Source organism: Rhinatrema bivittatum, chromosome 4, assembly GCF_901001135.1.
Source record: "Rhinatrema bivittatum chromosome 4, aRhiBiv1.1, whole genome shotgun sequence".
NCBI classification, from domain to species: Eukaryota; Metazoa; Chordata; class Amphibia; order Gymnophiona; family Rhinatrematidae; genus Rhinatrema; species Rhinatrema bivittatum.
In genome coordinates this window covers 174,263,090-174,277,303 of record NC_042618.1, presented here as the reverse complement: position 1 = coordinate 174,277,303, position 14,214 = coordinate 174,263,090, and the positions used below count along the sequence as shown (strand labels likewise).

The following is a 14,214-nucleotide window of genomic DNA, read 5'->3' as shown; positions in this document are numbered from 1 at the left end:
AAAAAGGACAGTTATCCATTACCACTAATAGTGGAACTCTTCAACCACCTACAGGGTGCCAAGATTTTCACAAAATTGGATCTCAGAGGTGCACACAATCTCATCCACCTCATGGCTAATGATGAATGGAAAACTGCATTTAACACTCGCTATGGACATTATGAGTATTTGGTCATGCCCTTTGGGCTTTGCAGTGTCCTGGTGGTTTTCCAGAAAATGGTCAACAAGATCTTTCACAATCTGCTATACACCTGTGTGGTTGTATATTTGGACAACATATTGATCTTTTCTCGAACTCTAAGTTCCAATCAAAGAGATGTTTGCATTGTCCTGCAACATCTGTGAGAGAATAATTTCTATGCCAAACTGGAAAAATGTCTTTTTGAACAAGAGGAGCTCCCCTTCTTTGGCTACATTTATTTATTTATTTATTCAAACATTTTTATATACCGGCATTAGTTGTGGACATCATGCCGGTTTACAGTAAACGTGTTAAGCTTGGAAATTACATTTTAACAGGGAAATCAAAACTGGGAAAGGGGGTAACAAGAGGTAGCTTGTTACATAGTGTCACGAGACAGATTTCAGATGGAGCCTGTCAAGATGAAAGCCACCATGGATTGACTTTGCCCTGTGCCCTTGGCCTTACAAATATTCCTGGGTTTTGCTAATTATTACCGTCAATTTATCTCAAATTACTCATCTGTGGCAGCCCCCCTTACTGCCCTTACCCACAAGGATGCCAACAACAAAGATTGGCCAACCGAGACTATTGAAGCATTTCAAAAGTTAAAGAATGCCTTTGCTGACAAGCCTTGCCTGTCCCACTTGGATTCCACATGACCCTTCATCTTAGAGGTAGATGCCTCTACCCTTGGGGTAGGGGCTGTCCTCAGCCAACACACTCTAGAAGGGGTACTTCGTCCGTGTTCCTTTTTTTCTAAGAAATTCTCTTCAGCTGAATGCAATTACAGCATTGGAGATCAAGAGCTCTTGGCCATCAAACTAGCTCTTGAAGAATGGCATCATCTACTAAAAGGAGCTCAACACCATGTTATAATATACAAGGACCACAAGAACCTTGAACATCTACATGAAGCTCAACAGCTTAATGAAATTCAGGCCCATTGGTCTTTGTTCTTTACTCGTATTGATTTTGAATTATAATATCACCCAGTGCTCAAGAATCAACGGACAGACACCTTCTCTCACTCCTTCCAGACCAAGGATGTTCCAGAACCTCTCAGGCACATCATCGATCTTGCTAAGTTACTCCTGGCCACTACAGTAGTTGTCCCTCCAGGGAAGATGGTCTTATTTTCCAGCTTGAATGCCTGGGTGAGCATGAACCCATAAATTGCTTCAACGACATTAATAGTGGCCCCAAATGAAGCAAGATGTCAAGGCCTATGTTGACTTGTTCCCTTCTTGTGCATAGCTGTTACTTTGACCACAGACTTTATCGTGGACCTCTCTCTCTTTAATGGCACCATCATGATTTGGGTGGTGATTGATCGATTCTCGAAGATGGCACACTTTGTCCCATTACCAGGACTTCCCTCCACTCCAGAGTTAGCACGTCTTTTCACCCTCCATGTCTTTTGCCTACATGGCCTACCAAAGCACATACTATCAGATAGAGGAGTTCAGTTCACCACGAGGTACTGGCACTCTCTTTGAAAAGTGTTTGGTATATCGCTCGACTACACTACTACCTACCACCCACAAGACGCTTACCAATTGTACCCTTATAACCTTCCTTCGTGCAAACGTCAAGTGCCAGGATAACTTGGCTACCCTCTTACACTGGGCTGAATTTTCCTATAATAATCACATCAATGCCGCCACTGGCTCTTTGTCCTTCCAGCTGATCTATTGAAAACAATCTCTGTTTCCTCTGCCACTGCCTGTGACAGTGCCCTCTCCAGTGGCTCAACTCTCTGCCCAGGAATTGTATGAACTATAGGAACACACCAATTTTGATTGAGAAAGTCGCTGCCCAAGCCAAGAAGATGGCAGATGCCCATAGAAGGCCAGCAATTCGGTTCAAGGTGGGAGAAAAGGTTTGGTTGAGTACCCAACCTTTAACGCCTATGACTACTTTCTATGTGCCTGGCCCCTCACTTTATTGGACCATTCCATGTGCTTCGACAAGTTAACCCTGTCACGTACCAGCTAAGGCTACCACCCATGTTAAATGTCTATAAAGTGTTTCATTTGTCCTTGCTTAAGTCAGTGGTGCTTTCGCGGCCCTCCAGAGTCCTGCCTGAACCTCAAGAAGTAGCTGCTGACGGAGAAGATGTATAGGAGATCCTGGACTCCTGCCAGAGGGGGAAAAAGTAGAGTATTTAATCTCCTGGAAAAACTATGGTCCACAAGAAAACTCATGGGAGCTATCCTCCAACATATTGGGCAGTAACCTCTTGAAGGACTTTCATCATCAGTACCCTGGAAAACCCAGGACCTCAGGAAGGGGGCTTAAGAAGAGGAGTACTGTTACATTTGGTGGTTCACGGGCTGCCCCCTCAAACCGCCACACTTACCTCTTCAGTTGAGCCATCCTGACGGGCTCCCGTTGCGGCCTGATGCTGCTGGCTCTCCCTGTGGCGAGATGCCATGCTCCTACATGGCAGGACACTACTAGGCCCATCCAGCCATGCTCCTCCTTAGTCGTGCATGCACCCGACCTCCTTTTAAAGGGCCTGTGGTAGGAAAAGTCCTATGGCGCCAGCTGATGACATCACACGCCAAGCTCTATAAAGGGCTCTCCCTGGCCTTTTCTCACTGCCTCAGCAACAGGTCCAGTTACTTCTTAGTAGTGCCTTTTGCTTTCTGCATTCAGTCTTCATCCAACTTGTTTTCAGTCTTTGCCCAGCTTGTCTTCAGTCCTCATCCTGCTTCTTCTTGCCCTTGCCTGCCTACCTTGCCTATCCATCCCTATTTTCCTCCTTTGGATGGATACCTGGTTTTGACCTTGGCCTGGACATGCCTGAACTCCACCTGCCTTTGACCATTGCCTGGACCCCGGATACGCCTGACCTCCACTTGCCTCTAACCATTGCTCGGATCCCGAATATGCCCGACCACCACCAGTCTACAACCCTAGCTAACTATGGATCTTCTCTTCTGCCATCAGCAGAGACTCCACCTGTCCCACCGGCCCACCCAAAGGCTCAACCCTCGGGGAATGTGGGCTGGTATAAGTCAAAGTCCTGACTGGTTGCTGCTTTGCCTGGGTCCTGCCTGCTGACGGTGAACCTGCAGGGCTCCTCACTGCAGGTAGTCTCAATCTTGACTCGGCCCAAGGGTCCACAGACACAACATAGGCTACTCCTTCATTTCAGATGTGAATGAAGGCACAAGGTGCCAGATCCCAGCCCAGGTTCTGACTGAGCTGCAAGTACAATGGAACAGGAGGAAACTGCCAGCCCTATAAAAAATTCAGAGTGCACAGAGTATAGGATCCTTTTACTGACAGAGTGCCCAGGCACATGGCAATATCAAAAACATCCAACGAATCATGTCTCCCTTCTATCACATAAAGCATGTGAGAATCACAGGACGCTGACAGGAAAAAAACATCTCTTGTCTGTTGTATTTTTTGCTGCCTGCAGCAAAAACCTGATTTCAGGACATGTGCCCTGATTCACACGCTGAGACCGATCACTAGCTCCCAAGGATTCACATACCAGTAGCGATTTCAGTAACCCCGGGATTCACATTCCCAGAGCGACCCCCAGCCCCACCGGATTTCCAAGCCGAGACTGATCCCCAGCTCCCTAGATTTACAAGTCGCCACCGACCCGAGCTCCAGGCTTCATACACTGAGACCGATCTCCAGCTCCCTGGGATTCACACACTGAAAGCGATCCTCAGTCCTTGGGATTTACACCCCAATTGTTATCTCCAATAACCTCGCCCCACCCCCCCAGATTCACATACCAAGAGCAAGCCCCTGCTCCCAGGATTCCCACGCCATGAGTGATCCCCTACCCCCCAGGATTCACATATACAGAGCAATCCCCAGACTCTGGGATTTACATGCTGAGAGCGATCCCTAGTTCCTGGGATTTACATGCTGAGGGCTATCCCTTGTTCCCAGGATTCACACGCTGAGAGTGATCCCCTACCCCCCAGGATTCACCTATACAGAGCAATCCCCAGACTCTGGGATTTACATGCTGAGAGCGATCCCTAGTTCCTGGGATTTACATGCTGAGGGCTATCCCTTGTTCCCAGGATTCACACGCTGAGAGTGATCCCCTACCCCCCAGGATTCACATATACAGAGCAATCCCCAGACTCTGGGATTTACATGCTGAGAGCGATCCCTAGGACCTGGGATTTACATGCTGACAGCAATTCCCCAGCCTCCAAGATTCTCAGGTCAAGAGTAATCCCCAGCTCCAGAGACTCCCACACTCATTCTGCCACCTGTGCGGCCTTGCAGGGCTCTCTCCTTGTCACAGCAAGCCTCCCACCACCAGGTAGAATACGGGTAAGGTGAGGACAGCAATGATATACACCAAAGTAGGCGGGAAAGAGAATTAGTTAATGCTGGGATCAGGAGCTCTCAGAGGCTCTTACTGGAATCAATGAGTGATGCAAAATCCATCCCCACCCCCCACCCCCTCCTGGGGGGTATAAGTGGCTCTTCCTTGCATTCTGACTCATGGGAAAAAAAACAGACCAGGGTAAGATATTATTTTCTGGGCGAGGTCTGGAAGTATTTAAGGGAAGGCAAAATCCTCTGTGGTTTGAAGAGTAGAATGTTTTAGTTAATCCTTGTGTGACCTTTCTTCAGTGAACCCCGCCATCTTCGCAAGCTTCAGTGCCAAGATTAAGAGACACAAAGAAATATTTGTAGTGGCTGCTGCTACTCCGTGAAAAGACATATAAGAAAACAGAAAATTCCAGAGCAAGGAGCCGAGACAGAAGGAAGTCGACAGAGCCACGTGTGCACTGGCTGAAGTTTGGATCCGGGTGATCCAGGTTCTAATCTCACTTAAATCTTTTTCACAGTACCTTAGATGGTAGGCACTCTGTAAACACTTGATTTACATTGCACATGGCTATGTCTAATCAGGACACACTAACAGATATTAAATTCAGTATTCTAAATTTCCAAGGAAGACTAGGACACTCCCTTGCCACCCACAGTGCTATGTAAATAAACGTGCAGATTCTGCTCTTCCCACCTCAGACTTCCTTTTAATCCCAGGACTAGCCTAAGCTTCCCAGAACCACAGTTTCAAGGATAAGCTGCCTCTGCAGGGAAGCACTGATCCAGGCAGATTATGTGTCTCTGTGGGACCAGCAGTCAAGAACTTAAACACCCTCTCTGGCACTGATTGTCTGGTCTGTGCGGCCTTAGCAAAGCCACGTTATCTCCTAGAGGCCCCCATTTTCAAGCTATAACATGTAATTATTATTACTACAATTATTTATTGTAAAATTATAAATCACTGTCAGCTGTTTATCCCATCCTCAGTGACCAAACGTTAAGTGGCAACCTACAAATTCCTAACACTGGCCAACTTAATGGGATCATTTGAGTATGTACATCCCAGCTCGCCTTTTATGGGGAAAGATGTGGTACAAAGGGGGTTAATTCCCATGCTCGCTAAAGGATGTGTCCACACCAGCTGACTTTTCCTGTTTATTGATTTTTTAGCCTGGTGAGGGCTGCCACTTCTGTAACAGGACCCCTGAAAGCCACAGATGAAGTTGGGGGCGCTGAGGAAAGGGAGGGATTCCTGACAATCTGTAGACAACAAGATATACAGGAAGGCAAAATGTTAATGTGGGAGCCTTGTTTCCCGACTGCACTGTTAGCAGAGGCAATTGTAAGACATTTCCAGATAGCCCTATAACAGTGTGCAAACACAGAGCTGCGTGTGGGGGTCTCATTGCTGGAATATCAGGGGGGGGGGGGTGCAATGAGTAGAAGCAAGGCCCACTGGCAGAACTGTGTGGGAGGATTTCAGAACAGGAATAATAGGGGTGCTGTGAGGCAGGACTGAGGTGCCCTGGCAGAGATGTATGCGCGCGAGGGCCTCAATACCGGAATAACAGAGCATGCTGTAGGGCAAGACTGGGGTGTGTTGGCAGAGCTGTGTGTGTGCGTCCTCATTGTAGGAGTGCTTCAGGGCACGACTGAGGTGCACTCACAGAGCTCTGTGCAGGTCCTCATTGTAGGAGTGCTTCAGGGCAGGACTGAGGTGCACTCACAGAGCTCTGTGCAGGTCCTCATTGTAGGAGTGCTTCAGGGCAGGACTGAGGTGCACTCACAGAGCTCTGTGCAGGTCCTCATTGTAGGAGTGCTTCAGGGCAGGACTGAGGTGCATTCACAGAGCTCTGTTCAGGTCCTCATTGTAGGAGTGCTTCAGGGCAGGACTGAGGTGCATTCACAGAGCTCTGTGCTGGTCCTCCTTATAAGGGAACTGCAGGGCAGGACTGAGGTGCACTCACAGAGCTCTGTGCAGGTCCTCCTTGTAAGGGAGCTGCAGGGCAGGACTGAGGTGCATTCACAGAGCTCTGTGCAGGTCCTCCTTATAAGGGAACTGCAGGGCAGGACTGAGGTGCATTCACAGAGCTCTGTGCAGGTCCTCATTGTAAGGGAACTGCAGGGCAGGACTGAGGTGCATTCACAGAGCTCTGTGCTGGTCCTCCTTATAAGGGCGCAGCAGGGCAGGACTGAGGTGCATTCACAGAGCTCTGTGCAGGTCCTCATTGTAGGAGTGCTTCAGGGCAGGACTGAGGTGCATTCACAGAGCTCTGTGCAGGTCCTCATTGTAAGGGAACTGCAGGGCAGGACTGAGGTGCATTCACAGAGCTCTGTGCAGGTCCTCCTTGTAGGAGTGCTTCAGGGCAGGACTGAGGTGCATTCACAGAGCTCTGTGCAGGACCTCCTTATAAGGGAACTGCAGGGCAGGACTGAGGTGCATTCACAGAGCTCTGTGCAGGACCTCCTTGTAAGGGAGCTGCAGAGCAGGACTGAGGTGCATTCACAGAGCTCTGTGCAGGTCCTCCTTGTAAGGGAACTGCAGGGCATGACTGAGGTGCATTCACAGAGCTCTGTGCAGGACCTCCTTGTAAGGGAGCTGCAGGGCAGGACTGAGGTGCATTCACAGAGCTCCGTGCAGGTCCTCCTTGTAAGGGAGCTGCAGGGCAGGACTGAGGTGCATTCACAGAGCTCTGTGCAGGACCTCCTTGTAAGGGAGCTGCAGGGCAGGACTGAGGTGCATTCACAGAGCTCTGTGCAGGACCTCCTTGTAAGGGAGCTGCAGGGCAGGACTGAGGTGCATTCACAGAGCTCTGTGCAGGACCTCCTTGTAAGGGAGCTGCAGGGCAGGACTGAGGTGCATTCACAGAGCTCTGTGCAGGTCCTCCTTGTAAGGGAGCTGCAGGGCAGGACTGAGGTGCATTCACAGAGCTCTGTGCAGGTCCTCCTTGTAAGGGAGCTGCAGGGCAGGACTGAGGTGCATTCACAGAGCTCCGTGCAGGTCCTCCTTGTAAGGGAGCTGCAGGGCAGGACTGAGGTGCATTCACAGAGCTCCGTGCAGGACCTCCTTGTAAGGGAGCTGCAGGGCAGGACTGAGGTGCATTCACAGAGCTCTGTGCAGGACCTCCTTGTAAGGGAGCTGCAGGGCAGGACTGAGGTGCATTCACAGAGCTCTGTGCAGGACCTCCGTGTAAGGGAGCTGCAGGGCAGGACTGAGGTGCATTCACAGAGCTCTGTGCAGGACCTCCTTGTAAGGGAGCTGCAGGGCAGGACTGAGGTGCATTCACAGAGCTCCGTGCAGGTCCTCCTTGTAAGGGAGCTGCAGGGCAGGACTGAGGTGCATTCACAGAGCTCTGTGCAGGTCCTCCTTGTAAGGGAGCTGCAGGGCAGGACTGAGGTGCATTCACAGAGCTCTGTGCAGGTCCTCCTTGTAAGGGAGCTGCAGGGCAGGACTGAGGTGCATTCACAGAGCTCCGTGCAGGTCCTCCTTGTAAGGGAGCTGCAGGGCAGGACTGAGGTGCATTCACAGAGCTCCGTGCAGGTCCTCCTTGTAAGGGAGCTGCAGGGCAGGACTGAGGTGCATTCACAGAGCTCCGTGCAGGTCTTCCTTGTAAGGGAACTGCAGGGCAGGACTGAGGTGCATTCACAGAGCTCCGTGCAGGTCCTCCTTGTAAGGGAGCTGCAGGGCAGGACTGAGGTGCATTCACAGAGCTCTGTGCAGGTCCTCCTTGTAAGGGAACTGCAGGGCAGGACTGAGGTGCATTCACAGAGCTCTGTGCAGGTCCTCCTTGTAAGGGAGCTGCAGGGCAGGACTGAGGTGCATTCACAGAGCTCTGTGCAGGACCTCCTTGTAAGGGAACTGCAGGGCAGGACTGAGGTGCATTCACAGAGCTCTGTGCAGGTGCTCCTTGTAAGGGAGCTGCAGGGCAGGACTGAGGTGCATTCACAGAGCTCTGTGCAGGACCTCCTTGTAAGGGAACTGCAGGGCAGGACTGAGGTGCATTCACAGAGCTCTGTGCAGGTCCTCCTTGTAAGGGAACTGCAGGGCAGGACTGAGGTGCATTCACAGAGCTCTGTGCAGGTGCTCCTTGTAAGGGAGCTGCAGGGCAGGACTGAGGTGCATTCACAGAGCTCTGTGCAGGACCTCCTTGTAAGGGAACTGCAGGGCAGGACTGAGGTGCATTCACAGAGCTCTGTGCAGGTCCTCCTTGTAAGGGAACTGCAGGGCAGGACTGAGGTGCATTCACAGAGCTCTGTGCAGGTCCTCCTTGTAGGAGTGCTTCAGGGCAGGACTGAGGTGCATTCACAGAGCTCTGTGCAGGTCCTCCTTGTAAGGGAACTGCAGGGCAGGACTGAGGTGCATTCACAGAGCTCTGTGCAGGTCCTCCTTGTAAGGGAGCTGCAGGGCAGGACTGAGGTGCATTCACAGAGCTCTGTGCAGGTCTTCCTTGTAAGGGAGCTGCAGGGCAGGACTGAGGTGCATTCACAGAGCTCTGTGCAGGTCCTCCTTGTAAGGGAGCTGCACGGCAGGACTGAGGTGCATTCACAGAGCTCTGTGCAGGTCCTCCTTGTAAGGGAGCTGCAGGGCAGGACTGAGGTGCATTCACAGAGCTCTGTGCAGGTCCTCCTTGTAAGGGAGCTGCACGGCAGGACTGAGGTGCATTCACAGAGCTCTGTGCAGGTCCTCCTTGTAAGGGAGCTGCAGGGCAGGACTGAGGTGCATTCACAGAGCTCTGTGCAGGTCCTCCTTGTAAGGGAACTGCAGGGCAGGACTGAGGTGCATTCACAGAGCTCTGTGCAGGTCCTCCTTGTAAGGGAGCTGCAGGGCAGGACTGAGGTGCATTCACAGAGCTCTGTGCAGGACCTCCTTGTAAGGGAACTGCAGGGCAGGACTGAGGTGCATTCACAGAGCTCTGTGCAGGTCCTCCTTGTAAGGGAACTGCAGGGCAGGACTGAGGTGCATTCACAGAGCTCTGTGCAGGTCCTCCTTGTAAGGGAGCTGCAGGGCAGGACTGAGGTGCATTCACAGAGCTCTGTGCAGGACCTCTTTGTAAGGGAACTGCAGGGCAGGACTGAGGTGCATTCACAGAGCTCTGTGCAGGTCCTCCTTGTAAGGGAACTGCAGGGCAGGACTGAGGTGCATTCACAGAGCTCTGTGCAGGACCTGCTTGTAAGGGAGCTGCAGGGCAGGACTGAGGTGCATTCACAGAGCTCTGTGCAGGACCTCCTTGTAAGGGAACTGCAGGGCAGGACTGAGGTGCATTCACAGAGCTCTGTGCAGGTCCTCCTTGTAGGAGTGCTTCAGGGCAGGACTGAGGTGCATTCACAGAGCTCTGTGCAGGTCCTCCTTGTAAGGGAACTGCAGGGCAGGACTGAGGTGCATTCACAGAGCTCTGTGCAGGTCCTCCTTGTAAGGGAACTGCAGGGCAGGACTGAGGTGCATTCACAGAGCTCTGTGCAGGTCCTCATTGTAAGGGAACTGCAGGGCAGGACTGAGGTGCATTCACAGAGCTCTGTGCTGGTCCTCCTTATAAGGGCGCAGCAGGGCAGGACTGAGGTGCATTCACAGAGATCTGTGCAGGTCCTCATTGTAGGAGTGCTTCAGGGCAGGACTGAGGTGCATTCACAGAGCTCTGTGCAGGTCCTCATTGTAAGGGAACTGCAGGGCAGGACTGAGGTGCATTCACAGAGCTCTGTGCAGGTCCTCCTTGTAGGAGTGCTTCAGGGCAGGACTGAGGTGCATTCACAGAGCTCTGTGCAGGACCTCCTTGTAAGGGAACTGCAGGGCAGGACTGAGGTGCATTCACAGAGCTCTGTGCAGGTCCTCCTTGTAAGGGAACTGCAGGGCAGGACTGAGGTGCATTCACAGAGCTCTGTGCTGGTCCTCCTTATAAGGGCGCAGCAGGGCAGGACTGAGGTGCATTCACAGAGATCTGTGCAGGTCCTCATTGTAGGAGTGCTTCAGGGCAGGACTGAGGTGCATTCACAGAGCTCTGTGCAGGTCCTCATTGTAAGGGAACTGCAGGGCAGGACTGAGGTGCATTCACAGAGCTCTGTGCAGGTCCTCCTTGTAGGAGTGCTTCAGGGCAGGACTGAGGTGCATTCACAGAGCTCTGTGCAGGACCTCCTTGTAAGGGAGCTGCAGGGCAGGACTGAGGTGCATTCACAGAGCTCTGTGCAGGTCCTCATTGTAAGAGAACTGCAGGGCAGGACTGAGGTGCATTCACAGAGCTCTGTGCAGGACCTCCTTGTAAGGGAGCTGCAGGGCAGGACTGAGGTGCATTCACAGAGCTCCGTGCAGGACCTCCTTGTAAGGGAGCTGCAGGGCAGGACTGAGGTGCATTCACAGAGCTCCGTGCAGGTCCTCCTTGTAAGGGAGCTGCAGGGCAGGACTGAGGTGCATTCACAGAGCTCCGTGCAGGTCCTCCTTGTAAGGGAGCTGCAGGGCAGGACTGAGGTGCATTCACAGAGCTCCGTGCAGGTCCTCCTTGTAAGGGAGCTGCAGGGCAGGACTGAGGTGCATTCACAGAGCTCCGTGCAGGACCTCCTTGTAAGGGAACTGCAGGGCAGGACTGAGGTGCATTCACAGAGCTCCGTGCAGGTGCTCCTTGTAAGGGAGCTGCAGGGCAGGACTGAGGTGCATTCACAGAGCTCTGTGCAGGACCTCCTTGTAAGGGAACTGCAGGGCAGGACTGAGGTGCATTCACAGAGCTCTGTGCAGGTGCTCCTTGTAAGGGAGCTGCAGGGCAGGACTGAGGTGCATTCACAGAGCTCTGTGCAGGACCTCCTTGTAAGGGAACTGCAAGGCAGGACTGAGGTGCATTCACAGAGCTCTGTGCAGGTCCTCCTTGTAAGGGAACTGCAGGGCAGGACTGAGGTGCATTCACAGAGCTCTGTGCAGGTCCTCCTTGTAGGAGTGCTTCAGGGCAGGACTGAGGTGCATTCACAGAGCTCTGTGCAGGTCCTCCTTGTAAGGGAACTGTAGGGCAGGACTGAGGTGCATTCACAGAGCTCTGTGCAGGTCCTCCTTGTAAGGGAGCTGCAGGGCAGGACTGAGGTGCATTCACAGAGCTCTGTGCAGGTCTTCCTTGTAAGGGAGCTGCAGGGCAGGACTGAGGTGCATTCACAGAGCTCTGTGCAGGTCCTCCTTGTAAGGGAGCTGCACGGCAGGACTGAGGTGCATTCACAGAGCTCTGTGCAGGACCTCCTTGTAAGGGAACTGCAGGGCAGGACTGAGGTGCATTCACAGAGCTCTGTGCAGGTCCTCCTTGTAAGGGAACTGCAGGGCAGGACTGAGGTGCATTCACAGAGCTCTGTGCAGGTCCTCCTTGTAAGGGAGCTGCAGGGCAGGACTGAGGTGCATTCACAGAGCTCTGTGCAGGACCTGTTTGTAAGGGAACTGCAGGGCAGGACTGAGGTGCATTCACAGAGCTCTGTGCAGGTCCTCCTTGTAGGAGTGCTTCAGGGCAGGACTGAGGTGCATTCACAGAGCTCTGTGCAGGTCCTCCTTGTAAGGGAACTGCAGGGCAGGACTGAGGTGCATTCACAGAGCTCTGTGCAGGTCCTCCTTGTAAGGGAGCTGCAGGGCAGGTTTCTGGTTACTATGTATTCAAAGATGTACTGGGGGAATCTGCCTGCACAGTGATGGAGTTCAGCCATGGTGCTAAATTCTTTGCATCATCATGATTATTATCCCTGGAGAAATGCATGCGCTATCAATAGAAGCAAATAAAACAAAAATCGATACAGCGCTGAGCAGCATGCACATTTAACTGCTCAGATATAAAGAAACCCAGGTTCTCTATTCTGAGAAGTCCTTTGGTTGTTAATGAGGCGTTGGCTGTGGCTCGGGTTGCTCCGTCAGGACAGGCCCAGCCTTGGAGATTGTCTCTCTCTACAGGCGGCGAGCCTCCTCCCGTTTCCCTGTAACTGGCTCGGGACATGCAGCCCCCGGTGGATGGCTCCTGCGCCCTGACCCAGGCGGAGCCTGCAGCATCGCAGGGGTCCTCTCTCTCCCCTCCCCCTCCCCCGCCTCCGGCTCACCTGCGAGTCGGAGACCTCCGAGGGCTTCTCTGTCAGGCTGCTGCTCTCGGCTGGGATCAGGTCGTTGTACTTTGTCACGTCTTCGTCGGAGTAATGGAGGCTCCCAGGGCTGGGACGCGGAGGGGACCTTGCAGAAAGAAGGAATAAGGCAGTCAGGCGGAGGAAGACCTCAGTTATTTCTCAGTGTAAATACTTTCTAAACCATCCTGTGGGGGGGGGGGGGATTTTTTTTTTGGGGGGGGGGGTTGGGAAGGCGGTAGAGGAGATGGCAGAAGTAGAAAGACGATCTGAAAATGGGATTCAAAGCTCGGAGGAGCTCGTCACACGTGTTCCAGCTCATCACGGCTACGGCCTTTATTCCCTCAAGCACCATTGCAGAGGGGTAGAGAGCACAAGCAGGCAGAGAGAGAGAGAGAGAGAGAGAGAGAGAGAGCGCTCCCCGAGTGACTGCTGCACCGCCGGGAGAGCAGGTGCAGGCAGGACCACCGCCCCCCCCCCCCCCTGCCCCTGTCACAGCTGATGCTATCCACTCAGCCCTGTGAGCCTACCACATGGGATGGAGTGGGAGTGGGGGGGTTAGAGCTTGCATGAAGATGTGACATTGCACATTTTGTGGGCCTGGATCCACAAGCCCTGTCTTGAAGGAGTGAGCACTTAGCTGTGGGTGCACACGTGCAGGGTAAATTGGCTTTCCTAAATATTGTTCTCCCCCCCTACCCTGCTGAACGAACCTGTGGGTTTCCATAGCGCATGCACTTTTAGCCGGGCTATGAAAAGGCAGGGAGAGGGGGATGTTCAGTTTGGGGGGGAGGGGGGGGGGGGCAGAGGAGGAAGACGGGGGTCGCTTTCCATTTCCATTTGCAAAAGAACATACACTGTTTTACCTGGTTTCCTTCAGTGCCAGGAAAAATAGTGGAAAGTGTTCTAAACATCAAAATCACAGAACATATAGAAAGACATTGTTTAATGGAACAAAGTCAGCATGGCTTTACCCAGGGCAAGTCTTGCCTCACAAATCTGCTTCACTTTTTTGAAGGAGTTAATAAACATGTGGATATAGGTGAACTGGTAGATGCAGTGTATTTGGATTTTCAGAAGGCATTTGACAAAGTTCCTCATGAGAGGCTTCTAGGAAAAGTAAAAAGTCATGGGATAGGTGGCGATGTCCTTTCGTGGATTGCACTCTGGCTAAAAGACAGGAAACAGAGAGTAGGATTGAATGGGCAATTTTCTCAGTGGAAGGGAGTGGACAGTGGAGTGCCTCAGGGATCTGTACTGGGACCCTTACTGTTCAATATATTTATAAATGATCTGGAAAGAAATACGACGAGTGAGATAATCAAATTTGCAGATGACACAAAATTGTTCAGAGTAGTTAAATCACAAGCAGATTGTGATAAATTGCAGGAAGACCTTGTGAGACTGGAAAATTGGGCATCCAAATGGCAGATGAAATTTAATGTGGATAAGTGCAAGGTGATGCATATAGGGAAAAATAACCCATGCTATAATTACACAATGTTGGGTTCCATATTAGGTGCTACAACCCAAGAAAGAGATCTAGGTGTCATAGTGGATAACACATTGAAATCGTCGGTGCAGTGTGCTGCGGCAGTCAAAAAAGCAAACAGAATGTTGGGAATTATTAGAAAAGGAATGATGAATAA

General features: G+C 51.9%; 1 protein-coding gene across 4 annotated transcripts in view; it reads right to left on the bottom strand.

The window, feature by feature from the left end:
- The window catches only part of SDK2 (sidekick cell adhesion molecule 2), a 577,803-nt gene that overhangs the window by 6,923 nt on the left and 556,666 nt on the right, over positions 1 to 14,214 (bottom strand). For all 4 annotated transcript variants that reach the window (XM_029599248.1, XM_029599249.1, XM_029599250.1 and 1 more), the window contains one exon: positions 12,548 to 12,674. In XM_029599248.1, the coding sequence (XP_029455108.1) occupies positions 12,548 to 12,674 (127 nt within the window). The remainder of the gene's footprint in view (positions 1 to 12,547; positions 12,675 to 14,214) is intronic.